At 43.1% G+C, this 24,901-nt stretch overlaps 1 protein-coding gene across 14 annotated transcripts in view; it reads right to left on the bottom strand.

The window, feature by feature from the left end:
- LOC106610060 (teneurin-3) overlaps positions 1-24,901 on the bottom strand; it is a 435,054-nt gene that overhangs the window by 62,316 nt on the left and 347,837 nt on the right. For 7 of the 14 annotated variants that reach the window (XM_014209180.2, XM_014209187.2, XM_014209183.2 and 4 more), the window contains 7 exons: positions 21,367-21,393; positions 20,341-20,349; positions 18,720-18,866; positions 17,245-17,464; positions 7,464-7,583; positions 3,307-3,439; positions 2,980-3,108 (listed from right to left, as the gene is read on the bottom strand). In XM_014209180.2, coding sequence (XP_014064655.1) covers positions 2,980-3,108; positions 3,307-3,439; positions 7,464-7,583; positions 17,245-17,464; positions 18,720-18,866; positions 20,341-20,349; positions 21,367-21,393 — 785 coding nt within the window. The remainder of the gene's footprint in view (positions 1-2,979; positions 3,109-3,306; positions 3,440-7,463; positions 7,584-17,244; positions 17,465-18,719; positions 18,867-20,340; positions 20,350-21,366; positions 21,394-24,901) is intronic. The other 7 variants (XM_014209184.2, XM_014209185.2, XM_045722709.1 and 4 more) reach the window with 2 other exon arrangements.

Below are 24,901 nucleotides of genomic sequence, written 5' to 3' on the forward strand. Positions count from 1 at the left end.
TCTGTGTGTGTTTATGTCTGTGTGTGTTTATGTCTGTCTGTGTGTGTTCATGTCTGTGTGTGTCTGTATCTTTATATCTGTGTGTTTATGTCTGTGTGTGTTTATGTCTGTGTGTGTGTGTTTATGTCTGTCTGTGTGTGTTTATGTCTGTGTGTGTCTGTGTCTTTATATCTGTGTGTTTATATCTGTGTGTGTTTATGTCTGTGTGTGTTTATGTCTGTGTGTATTGTTTGGCTGATGGTGCAGAACACAGCCTTATTAAAGTAGTGCTTTAGACTGAAGGAGTGCCAGAGAAGAGTAGACAGAAGTTGGGCCAAGAGGAATCAAAGTCTATCTGGCCGCACAGGAGAGTTGAGAGAGATGGGGGAGAGAGGGAGGGAGGGAGAGAGAGAGAGAGAGAGAGAGAGAGAGAGAGAGAGAGAGAGCGAGACAGAGACAGAGAGAGAGAGAGAGAGAGAGAGAGAGAGAGAGAGAGAGGACTCATTTGGAGCAGATAAAACATGTGTTTGGCCCCCTGTACCAGCTTTACTGAAGATGCTCTTCTGCACAGATTGGCCTGTGATACTGCCATAATGGTAAACCCTGGGTTTTGATCTACGAATGAGTGTGCGTGCGCGAGCGTGTGTGAGACCCTCATAACAATTCACACCGTGTCTGGCACGGCTAGAAAGACTATACATGGATTTAAATGCTCTCTCTCTTCATCAAGGCTTCTCCTCTTTGAAAGAAACAAAGAGCATCTGTGCAAACAGTTAGAAAATCTCTAGACCTCGTATTCACTGGGCTGTTAAAGGTGTGCTTTTATACTTCAAGTATTAAAGGTCGGCTCAGCTTTTTGTGAGGCCCCCCGTTCCAACTGAGTTGGCTGTTTGAGGTCCCGGGAAAGCTTGGGTGAAGCAGTGTGGGGTGTTATGGGGCATTAGAAAACGGGTTGTTTGGATCCTGGATGCTGATTGGTTGTGGGACAACAACTCCCGCAAAATACCATGACGTGTTAATGTCATAATTCCACTGTCCGCAGCCCAGGCAGGAAATTCATAAACGTCTCCCTCGGGGAAAAAAGGTACACATAATTTACAGTACACTACAGGAAAGTTGAACAGATGAGTTGAACAGGAGAGTTGAACAGATGAGTTGAACAGGAGAGTTGAACAGATGAGTTGAACAGGAGAGTTGAACAGATGAGTTGAACAGGAGAGTTGAACAGATGAGTTGAACAGGAGAGTTGTACAGGAGAGTTGAACAGATGAGTTGAACAGATGAGTTGAACAGGAGAGTTGTACAGGAGAGTTGTACAGGAGAGTTGAACAGATGAGTTGAACAGATGAGTTGAACAGGAGAGTTGAACAGATGAGGGTACAGAGTGGGTCTGTGGAGAGGGTAGAGTGAACTGGACGAAACCTAGCTGACCGTGTTGTGAGGTGTGTGTACAGTGGGTGTTTGATGTACTGTATGTATCCTTTCTCCACTGTCACCTCACTTGAGTCTTAGGTATAACGCGTTTGTGGAAAAGTGTGTGTATTCAGTACAACTAGTCTGGGTTTCTGTGTGTGTGTGTGCATGTGCGTATACGATGATGATAATGTGTGTATGATGATGATAATGTGTGTATGATGATGATAATGTATATATGCTGATGATAATGCATATATGATGACTATTCATGTATATACGGCGATAATGTATGTATGATGATTATACTGTGTGTATGATGATGATAATGTGTGTATGATGATGACAATGTGTGTATGATGATGATAATGTGTGTATGATGATGATAATGTGTGTATGATGATAATGTATATACGCTATTGATAATGCATACATGGTGATGATCATGCATATACGGTGATCATGTGCATATGATGATGATAAAGTGTGTATGATGATGACAATGTGTGTATGATGATGACAATGTGTGTATGATGATGATAATGTATATATGATGATGATAAAGTGTGTATGATGATGACAATGTATATATGACGATGATAATGTATATATGATGATGATAGTGTATATATGATGATGATAATGTATATTGTGATGATAATGTGTGTATGATGATGATAATGCATATATGATGATGATAAAGTGTGTATGATGACGATAATGTGTGTATGATGATGGTAAGGTATATATGATGATAATGTATATGATGATGATGTGTGTATGATGATAATGTGTGTATGATGATGATAATGTGTGTATGATGATGATAATGTGTGTATGATGATGATGTGTGTATGATGATGATGATACTGTGTGTATGATGATGATAATGTGTATATGATGATGACAATGTGTGTGTGATGATGATACAGTGTGTATGATGATGATGTGTGTATGATGATGATGACGATGTGTGTATAATGATGCTAATGTATATATGATGATTTTTTAAAATTTAACCTTTATTTAACTAGGCAAGTCAGTTAAGAACAAATTCTTATTTTCAATGACAGCCTAGGAACAGTGGGTTAACTGCCTTGTTCAAGGGCAGAACGACATATTTTTACCTTGTCAGCTCAGGGATTTGATCTTGCAACCTTTACGGTTACTAGTCCAACGCTCTAATCACTAGGCTACCTGCCACCCCTATAATAATGTGCGTATGATGATGATAATGTATATATGATGATGACAATGTGTGTATGATGATGATAATGTGTGTATGATGATAATGTGTGTATGACGATGATAATGTGTATATGACGATGATAATGTGTGTATGATGATGATGATGATAATGTGTATGATGATGATGTGTGTATAATGATGATGAGTGTATGATGATGATAATGTGTGTATGATGATGATGATGAGTGTATGATTATGATAATGTGTGTATGATGATGATGATGATGTGTGTATAATGATGATGTGTGTATGATGATGATAATGTGTGTATGATGATGATGATGATGATAACGTGTGTATGATGATGATAATGTGTGTATGATGATGTGTATGTCTCACCTGTGTCTCAGGTATGATGGGCCCATCCTCTGGTGAGGACCTGAAGCAGGTAGAGAGGGGAGAGGCCACGATGACAGGACTGGGCCTGATGAAACCACTCAGGTCACAGCTGGGGATGTCATTCTCCTCCTGCAATACGATTCAATATGATTGAAGACGAGTCAATACAATTCAATACAAGTCAATACAATTCAATAGGAGTAACACAATTCAATACAATTGAATTTGATTAAATACAATTCAATATGAGTCAATACAATTTAATATGAGTCACTGTGAGTCAATACAATTCAATATGATTCAGTACAATTCAATACAGTTCAATACCTTCTTCATGACCAGGGTGTCCATGACATAGAAGACGTTCCAGGGGATCCACACGGTGCGGTACTGTATCAGGAACGGAGCCCGCTCGAAACTCAGGGTCAGACTGGCCCCACCGTTGGTCAACAGGTCAAACCTGGAGAGATGGAGAGAGATGAGGATAGAGATGGAGAGAGATGAGGATAGAGATGGAGAGAGATGAGGTTAGAGGTGGTGACAGAAACACGCAGGCATGTACATTCACACAGAGAGACAGGCGGACAGACGGATGGACAGACACACACAGGCACGCCCCCCCCCTTCACACACAGACAGTAGAAAGGGCCTTTTACGTGTTCACACATTTCCTCCTGGTTGCTCTTGGGCCCTGGAGAAAGAGATCTCTGTATCTTTGACACTGATGGAGGTAGAGTGAGGATGAAGGGTGATCAGACCATTCTGTTCTAATTGTCTCTCCTGTCTAGTCTGTCCAACCTGAGTCTCTCTCGCTCTCTCTCTCTCTCTCTCTCTCTTTTCCTGCTATATCTCTCCCTCTTCCTCTCTTCTACTTATCTCAGAACAAAACATGTTTCTCTTCTTTCTCCTGTACTGAAAATAAGATGATGGGGCCAATTATTATTGTATGTGTGTGTGTGTGTGTGTGGTGAGAGAGAGCTCCGTCTGGCTAGCTAACTTTGTCTTTTAACATGTAGCAGGCCTATAGGGAGAACCATCCGAGTGGAAGAGAGAGAAGATCCCCTAAGTCCTGTCCTATATTCTGTGTCTGGAGGGGGCTGGCGGGGTGAAGTGTGAAGACACACACACAACACATACAGAAAATGCATAGATAAAAGAACACACTCATGCAAGCACAGACAAGCAGCGACACCAGCATTCTATCTGTTACGACCAGATATATTGTTATTTATAAACTGGGTGGTTCCAGCCCAGAATGCTGATTGGCTGACAGCAGTGGTATGTGAGACGGTATACCATGGGGGTTTGAGACCGTATACCTCGGGGGTTTGTGGTATTTGGCCAACATACCACGACTTATGGCTGAATCCAGGCACTCCGCGATGCGTCGTCCCTAAGCACAGTCCTTAGGTGTGGACCCCCTTGGGCCTTACTGCTTAAATACACTAAATGGCCAAAAGTATGTGGCACCTGCTCTTCGAACATCTCATTCCAAAATCATGGGCATTAATATGGAGTTGGTCCCCCCTTTGCTGCTATAACAGCCTCCACTCTTCCGGGAAGGCTTTCCACTAGATGTTGGAACATTGCTGCGTGGACTTGCTTCCATTCAGCCACAAGAGAATTAGTGAGGTCGGGCACTGATGTTGGGCGATTAGGTCTGGCTCGCAGTCGGCGTTCCAATTCATCCCAAAGGCATTCGACGGGGTTGAGGTCAAGGCCAGTCAAGTTCTTCCTCACCGATCTCGACAAACCATTTCTGTATGGGCCTCACTTTGTGCACGGGGGCATTGTCATTCTGAAACAGGAAAGGGCTTTCCCCAAACTGTTGCCCCAAAGTTGGAAGCACAGCATCGTCTAGATAGAACGTCATTGTATGCTGTAGCATTACGAGTTCCCTTCACTGGAACTAAGAGGCCTAGCCTGAACCAGGAAAAACAGCCCCAGACCATTATTCCTCCTCCACCAAACTTTACAGTTGGCATTATGCATTAGGGCAGGTAGCATTCTCCTGGCATCCGCCAAACCCAGATTTGTCTGTCGGACTGCCAGATGGTGAAGTGTGATTCATCACTCCGGAGAACACGTTCCCACTGCTTTAGAGTCCAATGGCGGCGAGCTTTACACTACTTCAGCTGACGCTTGGTATTGCGCATGGTGATCTTAGGATCTTAGGCTGCTCAGCCATGGAAACCCATTTCATGAAGCTTCCAACGAACAGTTCTTGTGCTGACTTTGCTTCCAGAGGCAGTTTGGATTTTTACGCGATATGTGCTTCAGCACTCGGTGGTCCCATTCTGTGAGCTTGTGTGGCCTACCACTTCGCGGCTGAGCCGTTGTTGCTCCAAGATGTTTCCACTTCACAATAGCAGGACTTACAGTTGACTGGGGCAGCAGGGCAGAAATTTGACAAACTGACTTGTTGGATAGGTGTCATCCTATGACGGTGCCACGTTGAAAGTCACTGAGCTCTTCAGTAAGGCCATTCTACTGCCAATGTTTGTCTATGGAGATTGCATGGTTGTGTGCTGAAGAGCTCAGTGACATGGCTGAAATAGCAGAATCCACTCATTTGAAGGCACGTCCACATACTTTTGGTATTGACAGTTCCATGGCATGTATATTCAGTCTATTGTAGCAGTGGCATGGCAGTATATTCAGTCTATTTTAGCAGTGGCACGGCAGTATATTCAGCCTATTGTAGCAGTGGCATGGAAGTATATTCAGCCTATTGTAGCAGTGGCATGCCAGTATATTCAGCCTATTGTAGCAGTGGCATGCCAGTATATTCAGCCTATTTTAGCAGTGGCATGGCAGTATATTCAGCCTATTTTAGGAGTGGCATGGCAGTATATTCAGTATATTGTAGCAGTGGCATGGCAGTATATTCAGCCTATTGTAGCAGTGGCATGGCAGTATATTCAGTATATTGTAGCAGTGGCATGGCAGTATATTCAGTCTATTGTAGCAGTGGCATGGCAGTATATTCAGTCTATTTTAGCTGTGGCATGGCAGTATATTCAGTCTATTTTAGGAGTGGCATGGCAGTATATTCAGTATATTGTAGCAGTGGCATGGCAGTATATTCAGCCTATTGCAGCAGTGGCATGGCAGTATATTCAGTCTATTGTAGCAGTGGCATGGGAGTATATTCAGTCTATTGTAGCAGTGGCATGGCAGTATATTCAGTATATTGTAGCAATGGCATGGCAGTATATTCAGTCTATTGTAGCAGTGGCATGGCAGTATATTCAGTCTATTTTAGCAGTGGCATGGCAGTATATTCAGTCTATTGTAGCAGTGGCATGGCAGTATATTCAGTCTATTTTAGCAGTGGCATGACAGTATATTCAGTCTATTTTAGCAGTGGCATGGCAGTATATTCAGTCTATTTTAGCAGTGGCATGGCAGTATATTCAGTCTATTACAACAACATAAATGATTCCATATTATTCAGTCTATAGTAACAGGGGCATGACATAGTGGCTGGATACATCGCAACCTGCGGTGTGGAAGATTGTGCAACATCATGTATTCAATTTGCCACAGTGGTCGCCATCATACACCTATTGCAATCTAGCAGCTTAGCCTTGCCCTAGAGATTCAACCTATTACACTCCCAGCAATCACACAGAGCCTCCTCTCAATGAGGCAGGGAGCACCAAATATCACGGCTTGCACTTTTGCCCTTAACACTCCTGCTTCACAATCTAATTGGGCGCGGGTGGTGTAATAAAAGGTCCTGATGGGGCTGGGGCCTGGGAGTGATTGCGCCTCTGTCCCAAATGGCATCCTATTCCCTATCTAGTGCTCTACTTTTGACCAGAGCCCTATGGGAAGCACGTAGTGCACTATATAGAGAATAGGGTGCTATTTGTGACTCGAACTGCGTTTCCTATTTCCTGGTTGGTGTTGAGGGTTGCAGGAACACTCGCTGTAATAACACCAGGGAACCGGGAGTGGGGGGCAGGGTGTAGTGGAGGTGTGTGTGTGTGTGTGTGTGTTTGTGTGTGTGTTCTGTGCCCTGCGCTAGAATGACGCAGGCTAATTGATTCTGCCCTTGTAAATTCAATGCATTTTAAACAGCCCTCCAGTTCACATTTAAATGGCGCAGGGTTTTCATTTGGGGTGTGGTTGGGGGGGGGGGGGTTGTGAGTGTGTGTTTTTTCATTGGGGGGAAGCTGCTGAGATTACATTTGCATGAGAGAGACGATTTTGGGAGATTTGTGAGACAGAGTCGTAGAGGGACGGGAGAAGAAACGCACTGTGGTTTCTCTCTCTTTTCTCTCTCACACACTCACCGATGCACAGAAAAACATTCACGCATATACGCACACACAGACACACTCATGATGATTCAATCAACCAGTCCTGAAAACACAACATAAATCAAATACTGTATGAGGTGTCAGTGGTGAGGGAGACCAGAGTCTGTGGTGTGTGTGTGTGTGTGTGTGTGTGTGTGTGTGTGTGTGTGGACCTACATGCCGTCCTTGCGCGTGACGGTGTATCCGTGGTCGGGGTAGTGGACGAAGGTAACATTGACTCCTATGAGGGGGGTCCCGTCTGCCGTCAGGACTTGGCCTCTGATGATGGACACCAGGCTGGGGAGAAACAACACGTAGAGATGATCTACTTAGAGACGTGGTTATTTTGTACACTGCAGCTATGGGACGCTGCGGAGACAGAGATATCCTGAGATACACATCACGCTAGAGGACTGACAGGAAATAACACATTAGACAACTTTCACTCAGCACATTCATAAACACCACAGTACGACACTGTATAGTACCACGTCAAATAACCAATTCCCTTTTCTCGTCACCGCTATGCACGCACAAAATCACACGTGATCCAAACTCCCCCTCCCACACACACACACACACACACACACACACACACACACACACACACACACACACACACACAGAGGCCTATTGATATTCATGTGGGCTTACATCTCCCTGTTTAGCACACATAACACAGTGTGTTTAAGGGCTGCTGGGATGCCAGGGCCCTTCCCCTCTGAGGCTTATCAGCCTGATCGATACTAGGGGACTGAGTGAATAAATCTCACACAGCACACACACACACACACACACACACACACACACACACACACACACACACACACACACACACACACACACACACACACACACACACACACACACACACACACACACACACACACTTTGCCCACCATCACACACACAGGCCAGCAGCACGGCAAATTTATTCTGCGGCAAAAAAAATGTAAAAGCGTGTTGGGGCTAGGGGGCAGTATTGAGAAATTTAAAAAAAAATATGTGCCCATTTTTAACTGCCTCCTACACCAACTCAGAAGCTAGGATATGCATATTATTAACACATTCGGATAGAAAACACTCTGAATTTTCTAAAACAGTTTGAATGGTGTCTGTAAGTATAACAAAACTCATATTGCAGGCAAAAACCTGTGAAAAATAGATTTAAAAAAATGTGAATTTTGTGACTGTACTATTTAGTGTCATTGTTTTATAGATACCATAGTGAGAAAGGATTCATTTCGCAACTCCTACGGCTTCCACTAGATGTCAACGATCTTTATAAAGTTGTTTGAAGCGTCTATGATAAACAGAGAGCAAATTAGAATGCAGGGAAGTTGACATGTCGTCACTTTTTGCGCCTGCGCATAAATCTGAGAAGCGTGAGTTTGTCATAATTGTTTATCTGGACATAGGATAGGTTGTGTGAAAATATTACTGATGTTTAACGTTAAAAATGGACCAAAAGATTAATGCTAAACAACGTTTGACATGTTTGAACGAACGTAAATAGATTATTTACTAGGTTTTTTTAGCTTTTCGGCGTGATTTTACACCCCCCCCCACCACGTTTTGTGGGAGCATAATGAACGCTAACTACTTGGTGTTATTTGGACATAAATTATGAACTTTGTCAAAAGAAACCACATTTGTTCTGGACCTGGGAATCCCTGGCAGTGCCTTCTGATGGAGATAATCAAAGGTAAGGGGATATTTACAATGTTATTATCGATATTAGATGATGCTAACTGTATAGCATAGCTTATTGTTCTTAGCATAGCACCCCGTTTATTGCTAAATGTGATTTCCCAGTAAAGTTATTTTGAGATCTGGCCATTCGGTAGCAATTACGAGATGATAATATATTATTCTTTGAATGACAATATTATAATTTACCAATGTTTTCGAATAGTAATTTTGTTATGTTCACCGGAAGCATTTCAGAGAAGAAAAAAATCTGAATTTCACGCTACTGTAAAATGCTGTTTTTGGATATAAATATGAACTTGATGGAACAAAAAATGCATGTATTGTATAACATAATGTCCTAGGAGTGTCATCTGATGGAGATTGTCAAAGGTTGGTGCATAATTTTAGCTGGTTTCTGCTTTTGGTGACGCCTGACCTTGAATTGAAACTGGATGTTTGTACTTTTGTGGCTATGTACTGTCCTAACATAATCTAACTTTATGCTTTTGCCGTAAAGCCTCTTTGAAAATCGAACAATGTGGTTAGATTAAGGAGATGTTTATCTTTTAAATTGTGTAAAATAGTTGGTTGTTTGAGAAATTGAAATTATTAGATTTTTGATGTTTTGAATTTCCAGCCTTGATAGCAATCCCGTCTCGGGGTTCATTGCTAACCTGTAGCCCCAACAGAGAGAGGAGAAAAGTCAAGTTGTTTAGGCAGGCCCGGCTTGCGGTGGACCGTTTAGATGAGTTTTTAATCAATGGGTCTGGTCCTGTGGAGATAGCTACTGTCTGTATGTGTGTGTGTGTGTGTGTGTGTGTGTGTGTGTGTGTGTGTGTGTGTGTGTGTGTGCAGGGGGAGGGTAGCTAGATTTACTTATAGCTCTCCTTCCCAGGTCATTACAGCTTTCACTGAGTGCTAATCAGTAGCGGAGCATTGAATCACCCTGTAGAGAGAGACAGAGACACACACACACACACACACACACACACGCACACACACACACACACACACACACACACACACACACACACACACACACACACACACACACACACACACACACACACACACACACACACACACACACACACACACACACACACACACCTTCCCCAGCCCAGCACTATCCTTTACAACAGTCTGAGAGGAAGCCAGACAGTACAGTTGATGTCCTCCCTCCCCCCCCTTCTATCTTCTATAGTGTAAACATGCCATAAATTACAAATTACCCAGCGTCCTCGCCTCATTAATACCTGTATGTGTGTGTGTGCTGGGGGGGGGAATGGGGTCCTTAATGTAGCTGTAATTTATGCCTTCCATTTGCTTAGGGAGGTTGTCTCAGTGTCTGTCACCGTAAAACAGTGCCTGTGTCCTAAATGGCACCCTATTGGCACCCTATACTTTTGACCAAAAGTGGTTCACTATGTAGGGAATAGGGTGGCAGTTGGGACGCAATCATACCCAATTGTCACTGTTCTGGTGTCTGAGTGTTTCTAAGCATGTTCAAAAGACGTCCATGTTCAATAGACGCTGCAAGGTACTATCATTACTCTGGTATTATCATTACTCTGGTACTATCATTACTCTGGTATTATCATTACTCTGGTACTATCATTACTCTGGTACTATCATTACTCTGGTACTATCATTACTCTGGTACTATCATTAGTCTGGCGTTATCATTACTCTGGCGCTATCATTACTCTGGTACTATCATTACTCTGGTACTACCATTACTCTGGTATTATCATTACTCTGGTATTATCATTACTCTGGTATTATCATTACTCTGGTATTATAATTACTGTGGTATTATCATTACTCTGGTATTATCATTACTCTGGTATTATCATTAGTCTGGTATTATCATTAGTCTGGTATTATCATTACTCTGGTATTATAATTACTCTGGTATTATCATTAGTCTGGTATTATCATTAGTCTGGTATTATCATTACTCTGGTATTATCATTACTCTGGTATTATCATTAGTCTGGTATTATCATTACTCTGGTATTATCATTACTCTGGTATTATCATTACTCTGGTATTATCATTAGTCTGGTATTATCATTAGTCTGGTATTATCATTACTCTGGTATTATCATTACTCTGGTATTATCATTAGTCTGGTATTATCATTACTCTGGTATTATCATTACTCTGGTATTATCATTAGTCTGGTATTATCATTACTCTGGTATTATCATTAGTCTGGTATTATCATTACTCTGGTATTATCATTACTCTGGTATTATAATTACTCTGGTATTATCATTACTCTGGTACTATCATTACTCTGGTATTATCATTACTCTGGTATTATAATTACTCTGGTATTATCATTACTCTGGTATTATCATTACTCTGGTATTATAATTACTCTGGTATTATCATTAGTCTGGTATTATCATTACTCTGGTATTATCATTACTCTGGTATTATCATTAGTCTGGTATTATCATTACTCTGGTATTATCATTAGTCTTGTATTATCATTATTCTGGTATTATCATTACTCTGGTATTATCATTACTCTGGTACTATCATTAGTCTAGTACTATCATTACTCTGGTATTATAATTACTGTGGTATTATCATTACTCTGGTACTATCATTACTCTGGTATTATCATTACTCTGGTATTATAATTACTGTGGTATTATCATTAGTCTGGTATTATCATTACTCTGGTATTATAATTACTCTGGTATTATCATTATTCTGGTATTATCATTACTCTGGTATTATCATTACTCTGGTACTATCATTACTCTAGTACTATCATTACTCTGGTATTATCATTATTCTTGTATTATCATTATTCTGGTATTATCATTACTCTGGTATTATCATTACTCTGGTATTATCATTAGTCTGGTATTATCATTACTCTGGTACTATCATTACTCTGGTATTATCATTACTCTGGTATTATCATTACTCTGGTATTATCATTACTCTGGTATTATCATTACTCTGGTATTATCATTAGTCTGGTATTATAATTACTCTGGTATTATCATTACTCTGGTACTACCATTACTCTGGTACTATCATTAGTCTGGTACTATCATTACTCTGGTATTATCATTACTCTGGTATTATCATTACTCTGGTATTATCATTACTCTGGTACTATCATTAGTCTGGTACTATCATTACTCTGGTATTATCATTACTCTGGTATTATCATTAGTCTGGTATTATCATTAGTCTGGAATTATCATTAGTCTGGTATTATCATTAGTCTGGTATTATCATTACTCTGGTATTATCATTACGCTGGTATAATCATTACTCTGGTATTATAATTACTCTGGTATTATCATTACTCTGGTATTATCATTACTCTGGTATTATAATTACTGTGGTATTATCATTAGTCTGGTATTATCATTAGTCTGGTACTATCATTACTCTGGTATTATCATTACTCTGGTATTATCATTACTCTGGTATTATCATTAGTCTGGTACTATCATTACTCTGGTATTATCATTACTCTGGTATTATCATTAGTCTGGTATTATCATTAGTCTGGTATTATCATTAGTCTGGTATTATCATTACTCTGGTATTATAATTACTCTGGTATTATCATTACTCTGGTATTATCATTAGTCTGGTATTATCATTACTCTGGTATTATAATTACTCTGGTATTATCATTAGTCTGGTATTATAATTACTCTGGTATTATCATTACTCTGGTATTATCATTACTCTGGTATTATCATTAGTCTGGTATTATAATTACTCTGGTATTATCATGCGTCTGGCATTATCATTAGTCTGGTATTATCATTAGTCTTGTATTATCATTATTCTGGTATTATAATTACTCTGGTATTATAATTACTCTGGTATTATCATTAGTCTGGTATTATCATTACTCTGGTATTATCATTACTCTGGTACTATCATTACTCTGGTATTATCATTAGTCTGGTATTATCATTAGTCTGGTATTATCATTACTCTGGTATTATCATTAGTCTAGTATTATCATAATTCTGGTGCATGACGAAATGACACCTTTAGTTAACCCTTAAACTTTCCCCACCCACTGGCACACATCTCTCTTTCTCTCTCTCTTTCTCTCTCTCTCTCATAATAAGCATGACAAAGGTTGCTGTGGGCAACAGGCAGCGCCACAGTAACTGACTGGTGATATTTCCTTTTTTACATGGTTGCATGTCATGGAATGTGGCTTGGAGTTAGAAAGTATCAGTGTCACTGTCACCTCTGTAAAATACAAAGTATTTTTCTCTAAATATACATGTTGTACTGGCATTGATTGTCACGTCCATGTCTGCTGTCTGAAATAATTTCTTTGTCAATAAAGGTTTTAATTCATTCAGAATTGAGGATGTTGTCTTTGTCCCTGAGTTTTTAAACACTGGGCTGGACACCACACCACAATCCAGGATATCCTCCATGTAGTTATTATCAGACAGATTAGTCTCTAGCCTCCCAGCTGGCCTCTCACCAAAGTCATTCAAGGATAACGCTTCGACTCGCCCCCGGGGCTCCACAGCTGTGACCCGGCACCTGGGATTTGAACCCTCAACCCTGCTAACCCCAGTCAGAGGACCAATTAACCGGGCCCTTGACCACGAGACCACAACATCACTACACAGAACAGGGCCATAAGTGAAGTCAACAGAGCCAAGACCAACTAGTCCGCGAGCGTTAATCCGCTTGAAATCTGTGTGCAATATAACAACACTGAGGGAAGGACCTAAAACAGTAGACAGGTCGGGGTCGGTCTTCCTGCTTAAAATACCGCAGCTTTAAGCTCCATCGCTCGTCTCCCTCTTCTAGAGTTTGCTGAAGCGTGGCAAAGAAGCGGTCTTATCTAAATTCAGCTGTGTGTGTGTGTGTGTGAGTGTGTGTGTATGTGTATGTGAGCCACCACATAAGGTAGTGAAGCGTTGGTGGCCACATGCCTAATTTAGCCCGTCACGATCCATGAAGAGGAATAATAACATACTTCCCAGTCTATTCAGACTCCTTATTCCCAGTAACTATAGCCCGTATAAGGGGAGCCAAAGGATTGCATTTAAACAAACTATGAAATGAAAATGTTCTGCAATTGTATTGTTAGACTGTTATGGCAGACAAAGGAAAATAAAGCTTTAGTGTAGGAAGTTGAGACACACAAAGGCGTTCCGACGTGTTTTTATCCAATAACCTTGGCAGAAAGCCTTGGTAGTGCCTGCTCTTAAAGCAGTGAGACTATTTCAATTGGAGGTTTGGAGAAGTCAATAATAATGTAGGTGTAAACAGGTTTTTGCTCTTCCTGTCCTTGTTGTGCTGCAGACAGTCACTTACAGGATGTCTGCTCTGCGCCGCAATGCAAAAAAATCACAGACTACAGATGTAGGGTCTTAATTTGATCACCATGCTGCAGGAGAACTTTACTGCAATGCAGGAAATGTAGAACTTGTAGTGTGTTTGAGGTTTAAAAAGGCTTCTGAAGTTTGCAATTTCCACTTTGAAATTTCAGGCTTGATTTTCCTTTACAAAAAATGTATCGACCCCTACAAAATGTCCATTAATTGTATATTCACATTTCCTGTTGATGTAGGATTGTTTTTCTGCTGTATCAAACTGGCTCAAATTAAGATCCTACATCTGTACTTCATTACTGAGTATGTCTCTTTTGAATGAATTGCCACCCTGAATAATATCTCTATTCCAGTCTCTTGCTCGAGTGTCATTTCCTACTAAACGACGAGCTCTCTATCTCTGTTGACGGAGAGTGGCATGTCAATACACACAGACGGAGGAGGAGAAGAAGAGATGGATGAGGAGGAGGAGAAGCAGAGCGGGTCTGCGAGAGCCTTGTTTGTTCACATGTTGATGCTGAGGAGCTGTTGTTTGGTTGGGGATTACTGCGGATCCCGTGCGTGTGTGTGTGTGTGTGTGTGTGTGTGTGTGTGTGTGTGTGTGTGTGTGTGTGTGTGTGTGTGTGTGTGTGTGTGTGTGTGTGTGTGTGTGTGCGTTGGATGGCTGGCTGGCAGAGGCTAAAGGAAATGTTCAGGCACATGCTCTGTGTTAGCACTACTGGCTAAACAAAGCCCCCGGATAGGTGGGTCTAACACAGGACAGATGTGAACTTGACTCTCTCCCTTTATCTCCATATATCTATCTTTCTTTCGCTCTCCATCCCTCTCTCCATATTTCTGTCTCTCTCTCTCCATGTCTCTGTCTTTCTCCATTTCTTTTTCCATCTCCCTCTCTCTCCATCTCTCGGTCTTTCTCCATCTCTCTCTGTCCACCTCTCTCCCTCTCTCCTTATTTGTTTGTTCCGGCCTCCCATTTCTCCACACTTCTTCCTGCTTTATCAGATGATCAGACTGTTCTGTTCTCTCCAGTGAGCACCGTGTTTAGCATCTCTATTTAACTCTGTTATCGCTGTGTGGAAATGAAGTTTGCTTTCTAAACATAAGCTAATCTCTACCGGCTGGTTAGTCCAGCTCTTACTGAAATCGATTTGGTTCTAGATCAACTGTGATTGTGAATAATCACAAACGTGCACGGCACTCTGGACTGAATTAAAGCAACGTTCAAGGTTAAATAGTCATAAGACCTTTGAGAATGACCATAACGGAAGCTGGTCATGGTATATGACTCATGTTGTTGTCCAGTATGGAGAAACAAACTTTCATGGTTATAGACAACATTGTTATAGACCACTGTATCCACCTGGCTGGTTGTCACCAAGGCAACCAAACACACACACACACACACACACACACACACACACACACACACACACACACACACACACACACACACGGGGACACACCATTTGCCATGGTATGGTCTTGCGCTCTGGACATGCGTTGGTAGTACCCAACTCGCTAACGACCATCAGGTCGCTAATGGCCTGGTACTCAGAGCTCTATTGTCCCTCAAACCAAACGCAATCGAAAATCACATCAAACACTTATCATCAAAACAGTACAGTGATTTTAAAACTCAGAAGTTCAACAACAGGTTGAAACTGAGTGGAAAATGTGGTCGTTGTGGATGTTGTTTCAAAGCCTAACACAATGAAATGGACAGCGCTTTGTAAGGTGAGGATTCATTCAAAACACACATACGCATATTAGAGCTGAAGCATATTCAAAGGCCTATGAGCCCAAGCCCTTGTGCTGTTATACAATACATAGCCTACCGCATATTACACATGGCAGAAAAACATCAAAACTAGCCTACACTCCAAAATTAAACAAATTCTAGTAAATCACCTTTGAGTGTGGACTGTATTATCACGCATACTGGATGGACTGGTTACCTTATGCTACGCCCCAAACGTTCTATCCATGAGTCTGGGAGAGAATGTATTGGCCTAGGAGATGCTGTTGGTTCATTGATTGTGCAGGGCAGCTTACAGTTAGCCTACAAGTATAGTGGATTTGTATTTGATTTGAAATAGCCTAGTAATAGGGCCTCTTTTTATATTTTCATAATTAATAGGCGGACACATTACATTTAGCTACAGAACCATGCATTTCCATGTCCTCCTCTCTCCCCTTCATACCTTTCTCAGCGCAACAGTTAAATGAAATATGTTTCGTTGTGAAAACATGTTACTATCGATGTTCCCGAACAGATTTCATTTGGTTTCCCAAATTAAACACTGGGTAGCTGCAGGAACAGGGTTGGAGATGGCATACAGAGTTTTGGGCAGAATATCAGCTGTTGCTCAGCAAGAGGCTGCGTGCTCCTCAAACAGTTGTTGATGCATGGAGTGAAATAACCAGAGTAGCATGGTTGAAGTAACTGACCATCAGAAAAGGTCCCGTGTGGCTCAGTTGGTAGAGCATGGTGTTTGCAACGCCAGGGTTGTGGGTTCGATTCCCACGGGGGACCAGTACAGAGAAAACATTTATGAAATGTATGCACTCACTACTGTAAGTCGCTCTGGATAAGAGTGTCTGCTAAATGACTTAAATGTAAAAGCGGCCTCCATTCATTATTAGAGCGCAAACGGATGCATTTTTTGTTCCTGCCCCTTTGATAATGGGCCAATTTAAATCAAAACACGTTTTACATATTAGTAAAGACAAAATTCAATTGAGAATAGTCTGATGGGTGAAAATATGATTACTTGATGAAATCAGTCTTTTGCAGGACAATAACCGTCAGACAAAATGTCATGACCGCCACAGCCCTCCACACACACACCACACACACACCACACACACACACTAACCTGTTCAAATGAATGGGAAATGAGAATGCTCACCTCTTGTTGAAGGGGTTGTCCCCGGTGATGACGTGGCTGCCCTCTGGTCCAACCAGGAAGCGGATGCGTTGGTAGAAGGAGCGTGCGGCATGCTGGGGCATCAGGCTGGACGGGCTCTGACTGATGATGTCAGAGGGGTCCGGGGAGCCGCGGCAGTACGGCTGGGTCTGACAGGATGTCTGGAGGCAACAGTCCGGGTCCATACAGTCAACCAGGCCGTCTGAGAGAGATAGAGAGTTATGAAGAGGCAAACAAGAGGAGTAAGGAATGGGATCCAGATCAGATTCTCTCTGATAACTCTAAAGGAACCATATACAGTGAATTCACGAACAAAATACTTTTAACCAAGTTAAAAACAAATCTACCTCCAGTTGCTCTTTTTGTCAGGTGGGCAAAGGTTTGTTTTGTTATAAGTGGTTGTATTTGGTTGGGCTTTCAGAATGTGATTGGCCGTGTTCCTGTGAGAGCGAATAGCAGGCCCAGTTGTTCAAAGTTATTAGTCAACCTCTAACCCCTGGCTGTGGTGACAAACTGCCTGGTTCCTCCATCCTGACTGCTGCCTTGGATGGGATAACTGTAGGCTAAATATACTCGCTTTCTCTCGCTTTCTCTCGCTCTCTCTTGCTCTCTCTTTCTCTCCCTCCCTCACTAACCTAACCTATCTAACGGAGTGAGAGAGAGCGTGAGAGCAAGCGAGAGAGAGAGAGTGCGAGAGCGAGAGAGAGCGAGACAAAGAGAAAGAGAATGGAAGAGAGAGAAAGACTGTGAAAGAAAGTGTGAGTGAGTGAGGAAGAAGGAAAGCGGAGAGGGATAGAGAGAAAGAGAGAGAAATCTAGGAGAAAGACTTCTCTCTGCTACTTCAACAGCCTGCCTGCCTGCTGTTTTCCAAGGCCTTTGTGTGGGAGTGAGATTTGCTCCGTCTCCCACAGGTGACATCCACAGGAAAGGGGGAGAGGAGGAGAGGGAAAAGAGAGGTGAAAGAAAGGAGGGAGGTAGGATGTGGAGCTCATGAAAGGCTGCCAATTGCCTTTGTGAGGTTATTAAAAGCTCGGCGTACATCTGGCGACCAGCTACCACCGGGCGGAGGGGTGATAAAAACCTTGCCGCCGCGATTGACACACCCCCACCTCGTCGTTCCCCCACCCCTCCCTCATCCCCCTCTTCCAAAACTAATCAGGACGTGACTTGATCCTTCGTTTATTTCTTTATTTAACAGGCCTCTGTAGTGGTGACGCCACCGCCTTCTTCAGTCGGAGCTTTACAGAGTGCAGAGATCCACATCTAATGTGGTTGTGGGTTCAATCCCAGCAAGGATCACACACAATACGCACAGTTCAGATGTATGCACTCCCTGTACTGGAAGTGACTTCTAATGAAAATGTCTGGCATATAACGTAACGTAACCCAGAGCCAAAGACGAATGTCCATTTTGTGAAAACGTAATGGACAATAAAGTTTTCTTCTACGCGTCTCACCTCCTTCGTTATCCTTGCCGTCGGCGCAGAGGGTCTCCATGGCGACATCGCATCCCGCCCCACGCCACCCGGACTGGCAGACGCAGTGCCATCCGTTCTGGTCCAGGGTACAGCGGCCGTTGTTGTTACACAGGCCTGGGCAGCCCTCTGTAGCAGAGCAGAGCATGGAGAGTTAATACACGCTCACAGACATAGGAGGTTTATGTGTGTATGGGGAAGGGAGGAGTGTGTGTGGCCGAGGGTGTGTGTGTGTGTGTGTGTGTGTGTGTGTGTGTGTGTGTGTGTGTGTGTGTGTGTGTGTGTGTGTGTGTGTGTGTGTGTGTGTGTGTGTGCGTGTGCGTGCATGCATAGGTGAGAATAAGGGAGGGGGAGAGTGTGATTATGGAAGTGTGTGAGTGCGCTTGTGTATCTCATATCAACATGGTGGTGTGTCTGTATGTAGGTGCTGCTCTGTGATTCAGGATTGTGTGTGAACACATGCGTGAGTGACTGTGTCCTCCTTTTTCGAGGAGATCCCCCCCCCCTCTCAGTTTTTCGATGAGAACAAACAAATGAACAATCAACATAAACAGATTCAGATTAACAGGTAGAGAACCAACCAAAATGAAAAGGTTTCTGGTGAACTTAACATATAACCGACAGTGTGACATATAATCAGACAGTTAGACAGGCCTGTGAAATGCACAGATGTTGTAATTTCACATGAACGATAGAAGCCTCGCGAAGAACCCTTCGTTAACCTCGTTAACCGTTGAAGAATTTGAAAGAAAATATGAATTTTGCCTTTCATTAAGTCAAGTAAGAGAGGATGTCAGAAGTACAACTGTTGGAAAAGGAAATTGAGTAGAGAGCAAAAGGAATCAAAATGCACCATACATTACAGAAGGAGTGGCCAAAATATAACGTGTCATTAATTTCAGGGAGATTTGACAATGACAATGTCCCAAAATAGCCCAAATCAAACAGAATCAGAAATCAAAGAACCCAAACGAAAGCCCTAAATCGATTTTCCTCTGCCTTCTTCAGTTTTTGATAGTAGTAGCTATTGGCACATCCATGTGAAGCTACAATACAATAGGGACACAAAGTATAGGGAGGGCTCTGGCTTGAGTCCCTGCCTCCACAGCTATACTTTATGCCTAGGTCACATTCCTTTACACAGAATAATAACAAACAAGAGAATAATACAATTGTAATAATATAGAAGCAAAGCCCAGGAGGAAGTGAAAGCAGCCCAGCGACTAGGCTAGACAGTCAGGAGGTCATACAGGCCGCGGATGCATGGAAACACGACCAACAAGGATTTCCCAACAAAACGGAAGAACCATGTGTGAAGGGTGGTCAGTGGTGTGTGGGTTGCGTGTGTGTGTGTGTGTGTAGGTGTGTGTGTGTGTGCGTGCGTATTGGAAACAGATTTTAAGACAGACAAGAATGGAGATAACCAGTAAAAGGACCACAAAAAACAGTGAGAGACTGGTACAAAGACACGTTTACGCCGTGCTTCAAGACAAGAGAGAAAGAAAGAAAGAAAGAAAGAAAGAAAGAAAGAGAGAGAGGGAAAAACAGGAGAGCGGAGAGTGATTGTTCATGACAATCTCCCTGGGGCTTTTGTATGAATTACCTTTAAATCCTGCGATTAGGGGGGGCCAAGGAAAAGGAGAAAAATTTGGGAAAGAAAAATGAACAAAAAAACTCAGTACTTCAGTCTCTGTGAAGGAGGTTGCAGACCGACTGACAAACACATAAAAGGAAAGAGAGAAAGAGAGGAGGGGAGAGGAGGAGAGGAGAGAGGAGAGAGGAGAGAGGAGAGAGGAACGGAGGAGGCAGGATTCCGTGGACATACTGTTGGAAGACAGGGGGATACAGAGAAGGGAAGACAGAGCGCGCGAGAGAGAGAGACTGATACCACTCTGTGTGCGGTGGAGATAGCTCTGTTGGAAGGTCGAGGGTCGAGGGTTAAAGAAGTAGTCCATATCTCCACTTCAGCTTAAAGGCCTCCAATTCTTAGTTCTCTACAAAAGGCATTGATGGTGCTAGTAACACACCATCAATTTATTAACAAATAAACGTATAATCACGTTTTTTGGACGTTTTAAGGTGCCATTCTTCATTGTCAATTCGGGGAAAGCAAAAAAACAAACAAATGAAAAGACTGACACGTATACAAAAAGCAGTGAGGCAAAGCATCCGGGATAACACCCCTGCTTTAAGAAAAAAAGATCTAGTCAGCTGCGTGAGCTTAGATGACGTTATTTCAATGTTATTCTATCGTGCCGCTGGAACGTTTCTGGCCTCGGCCGGTGCCCAACGCGGGGGCGTTCGAGAGCAGTGGTTGGTGGGTTATGTGGGCAAAAAAAAAACGCCCCAGTTCTACCATGCCTGGTAGTTACCGAACATCCTCCCATGCTCCAAGAAAGGACATGATATTGGATTTCCCCCACAGTACCAAGACATGAAGACATGAGAAACAAATAGTCACAGTAACAATAGAAGACCGAATCACTGAATCAATACATCAATGAATCAGAATCAGAGATAAAAAGAGATAAAAAGATAGAGAGGGAGAAGGGTTACTGGGAATCTATGGCCGGTCACATGTACCACACAGCACGATGGGGGGGGGCAGAAGAAAGAGAGACCACAGTACCTTTGACTCTAATATCCGGATTGTGAGCTTGAAAGAGAAAAAAGGAGAGAGAGAGAAAGAGAGGAGAGTGAGCGGTTAAGGAGAGGAGAAAAAAACAGGGCAGACTATTTACCAGAGTGTTAGTAGTGTACTTACGAGCACAGGCACCCTTACACACTCGCGCGCACACACACACACACACACACACACACCACATGTGTTTGAAAATGTGATGGATATCCCATGTGACCCAGAGTGTGTGTGTGGCCGCGACCATCCTCACATGTAAACCTCTAGGATTTCTCTCGCCGTTGTGACGGGGGGGGGAGCGGGAGATTAAAGATGACATACTTTATCAGACACTTAGCTTGTTGTGATGCATCAGCGTATGAATGCTGTACATATACATATGTGTGTGTGTGTGTCAATCTGTTGTCTTATAAAGCCAACACCCAGTCCCTAAATTGCTTACACAATCTTAGATGTCGTTGCTATGGCTTCACACTAACATACACACAAATTGCCTCAGATGTTGCTTGCTGGAACTTCACACTAGCTCACACATACACACACTGGCTCAGGTGGCAGCTTGATTGGCCGTCATCCTCTCCTTTTCCCAGAGTGGAACAGGATCCCTTAATAGAATTAATGGAGCGTCAGGGTTCTTAATGGAACGTCAGGGTTCTTAATGGAACGTCAGGGTTAAGAAAACAGCAGCAATCATCCCTGAACCCTGAGCAAAGGGGCAGCAATTTACCAGCTAATTGCACTAAAGATTTCTCATTTACTTCCATCATATTCCACTCACATCGGGACAGGGAGGACTGTGTGTGTGTGTGCGTGTGTGTGTGTGTGTCCATCTGTGTGTGTATGTACAGTATGTATGTACCTGTGTGTGTATGTACAGTATGTATCTGTGTGTGTGTCCATCTGTGTGTCCATCTGTGTGTGTGTGTGTGTGTGTGTGTGTGTGTGTGTGTGTGTGTGTGTGTGTGTGCGTGCCTATGGGTCAAGCTGCAGAATTAATCAGCCTCTTATAGACATCAATGCTTCATTATTTGTCGGGACAATTCTTGGCGGTCGCTGATTAAAGTGACATTAATCTGGAAACAATTATATATCACAACGTCCAGACCCATTCAATCACCACCCTGAGGTAAAGATGGAGAGATGGAGGAAGGAGAGGAGAGGGGGATGAAGGGGAGGATAGAGAGATGAGGGGGAACGGAGAGAGAGCAGAGGGGTAGAAGGAGAGAGAGAGAGCAGAAGGAGAGAGAGGGGAAGAAAGAGAGAGAGAGAGAGAGAGAGAGAGAGAGAGAGAGAGAGATAGAGAGAGAGAGAGAGAGAGAGAGAGAGAGAGCTGGGGTAGATGCTACCGGCATGTATCCAGTGATTTAACATGATCTTAATTAACGTTTAATGCGCTGGGGGCCTTTAACAACCCCCTCAGCTCCAGGTGAGCCTACCATAAAAACAGGGGGGCCTCTTCTTAGACTTGAATCATGCTATAGCCCAAAGTGCTCCAGAACCCATTGAGGACAATGAAAAACCACTACACCCACCCTTCCCCCAATCAATCCCCAACATGGTTATTACTGAGCTATGAGGCTATGAGCCTCACTCATTCCCTGGTCTATAGTAGACGCACACACACATACACACAAACACACGCGCCCACACACATACACACATACACAAACACACACACATGCACGCGCACACACACACACACACACACACACACACACACACACACACACACACACACACACACACACACACACACACACACACACACACACACACACACACACACACACACACACACACAGTGATGTATATATAATAACGGTAGTGTGTGGCTAGACTGACGGAGCTACCAGCCTGTTAAGAGAGAAGCCAGATCAGTGGTAAAACAGAACAGCCATTCAGCAGTACTGAGAGGGGGATTATGGGATTCCTAGTTCCCAAGCAGAGCCTCGAGTGTAGCAGCGTTAATTAACTATTGGACACAGTTACCAAAATGATTTGGCCTTTTGTGAATACAATTTGACTGTTTTAACTACACAATTGAGTTTACAAACCGCTGTGTTTTGTGTGTGTGTGTGTGTGTGTGTGTGTGTGTGTGTGTTTTATGAAACGCTGACCTTGAACAGTTTTTTTTTTTGTTTTAAAAGACAAATCACTACAAAGAATGCTACAGTAGCTAGTAGCTGAATCTGAAGCTTGAGGTGGGGAGGGACACCGAGACCAGTCACTTTGGTCTCTCATTTCAGTGAAAATAGCAATAGATGGTTTGAATTTGTTGCGAGCGATAGAGGAGTGTATATGTGTGTGTGTGTGTGTGTGTGTGTTGTCTAGCGAGCATCAGCCTTGGATGATAATGGTGAACCATCAGGCGCTACACTGACCTGGAGGCAAACAGACATCTGGGGAGAAACAGAACCAGACACACAGACATCTGGGGAGAAACAGAACCAGACACACAGACATCTGGGGAGAAACAGAACCAGACACACAGACATCTGGGGAGAAACAGAACCAGACACACAGACATCTGGGGAGAAACAGAACCAGACACACAGACATCTGGGGAGAAACAGAACCAGACACACAGACATCTGACATGGGGAGAAACAGAATCTGGGGTGAAACAGAACCAGACACACAGACATCTGGGTGAAACAGAACCAGACACACAGACATCTGGGGTGAAACAGAACCAGACACACAGACATCTGGGGAGAAACAGAACCAGACACACAGACATCTGGGGAGAAACAGAACCAGACACACAGACATCTGGGGAGAAACAGAACCAGACACACAGACATCTGGGCGAACCAGACGGAGAAACAAACAGACACACAGACATCTGGGGAGAAACAGAACCAGACACACAGACATCTGGGGAGAAACAGAACCAGACACACAGACATCTGGGGAGAAACAGAACCAGACACACAGACATCTGGGGAGAAACAGAACCAGACACACAGACATCTGGGGAGAAACAGAACCAGACACACAGACAGACTTGCAGCTGGTGGGAGTGTGTTTGTGTGTGAGGGAGAGTGCGTGTGCATGAATGTGTGTACAGTATGTGTGTCTGTGTGTGTGGAGGCACATGTGGTGGTGCTGGGTGAGATATTGCTGGCTCTGCAATGCTATTCTGGGCGATGGAGAGATGTGAGGGAGGGAGGGATGGATGACTGACCACCAGTCTAGCCCCAGGAGAGGAAGAGCAGAGGGGGAGAACAGGGAGCCTGGGATGGGGTTCTGGAGCTGGACTGCTGGAGAAACCTTGGGGCAGTAAGTCTGCAGTTTCCTGGTTCTCAACTAATACACTCAGTCTCTGCCTGTTCACCAGCTGCACTTCTCAGAACACACACACGCACCTACATACACACATGCACACGCAACAATATTTTAACAATATTCCATACGTTACTTTAAAATCAGTCTCCGTCCCTAATGGCACCCTATTCCCTACACAGTGCACTACTTTTGACCAGCGCCTATAGGAGCAATTTGGGGCACGTCTTCAGTGTGACTA

Source organism: Salmo salar, chromosome ssa08, assembly GCF_905237065.1.
Source record: "Salmo salar chromosome ssa08, Ssal_v3.1, whole genome shotgun sequence".
Lineage (NCBI taxonomy): Eukaryota > Metazoa > Chordata > Actinopteri > Salmoniformes > Salmonidae > Salmo > Salmo salar.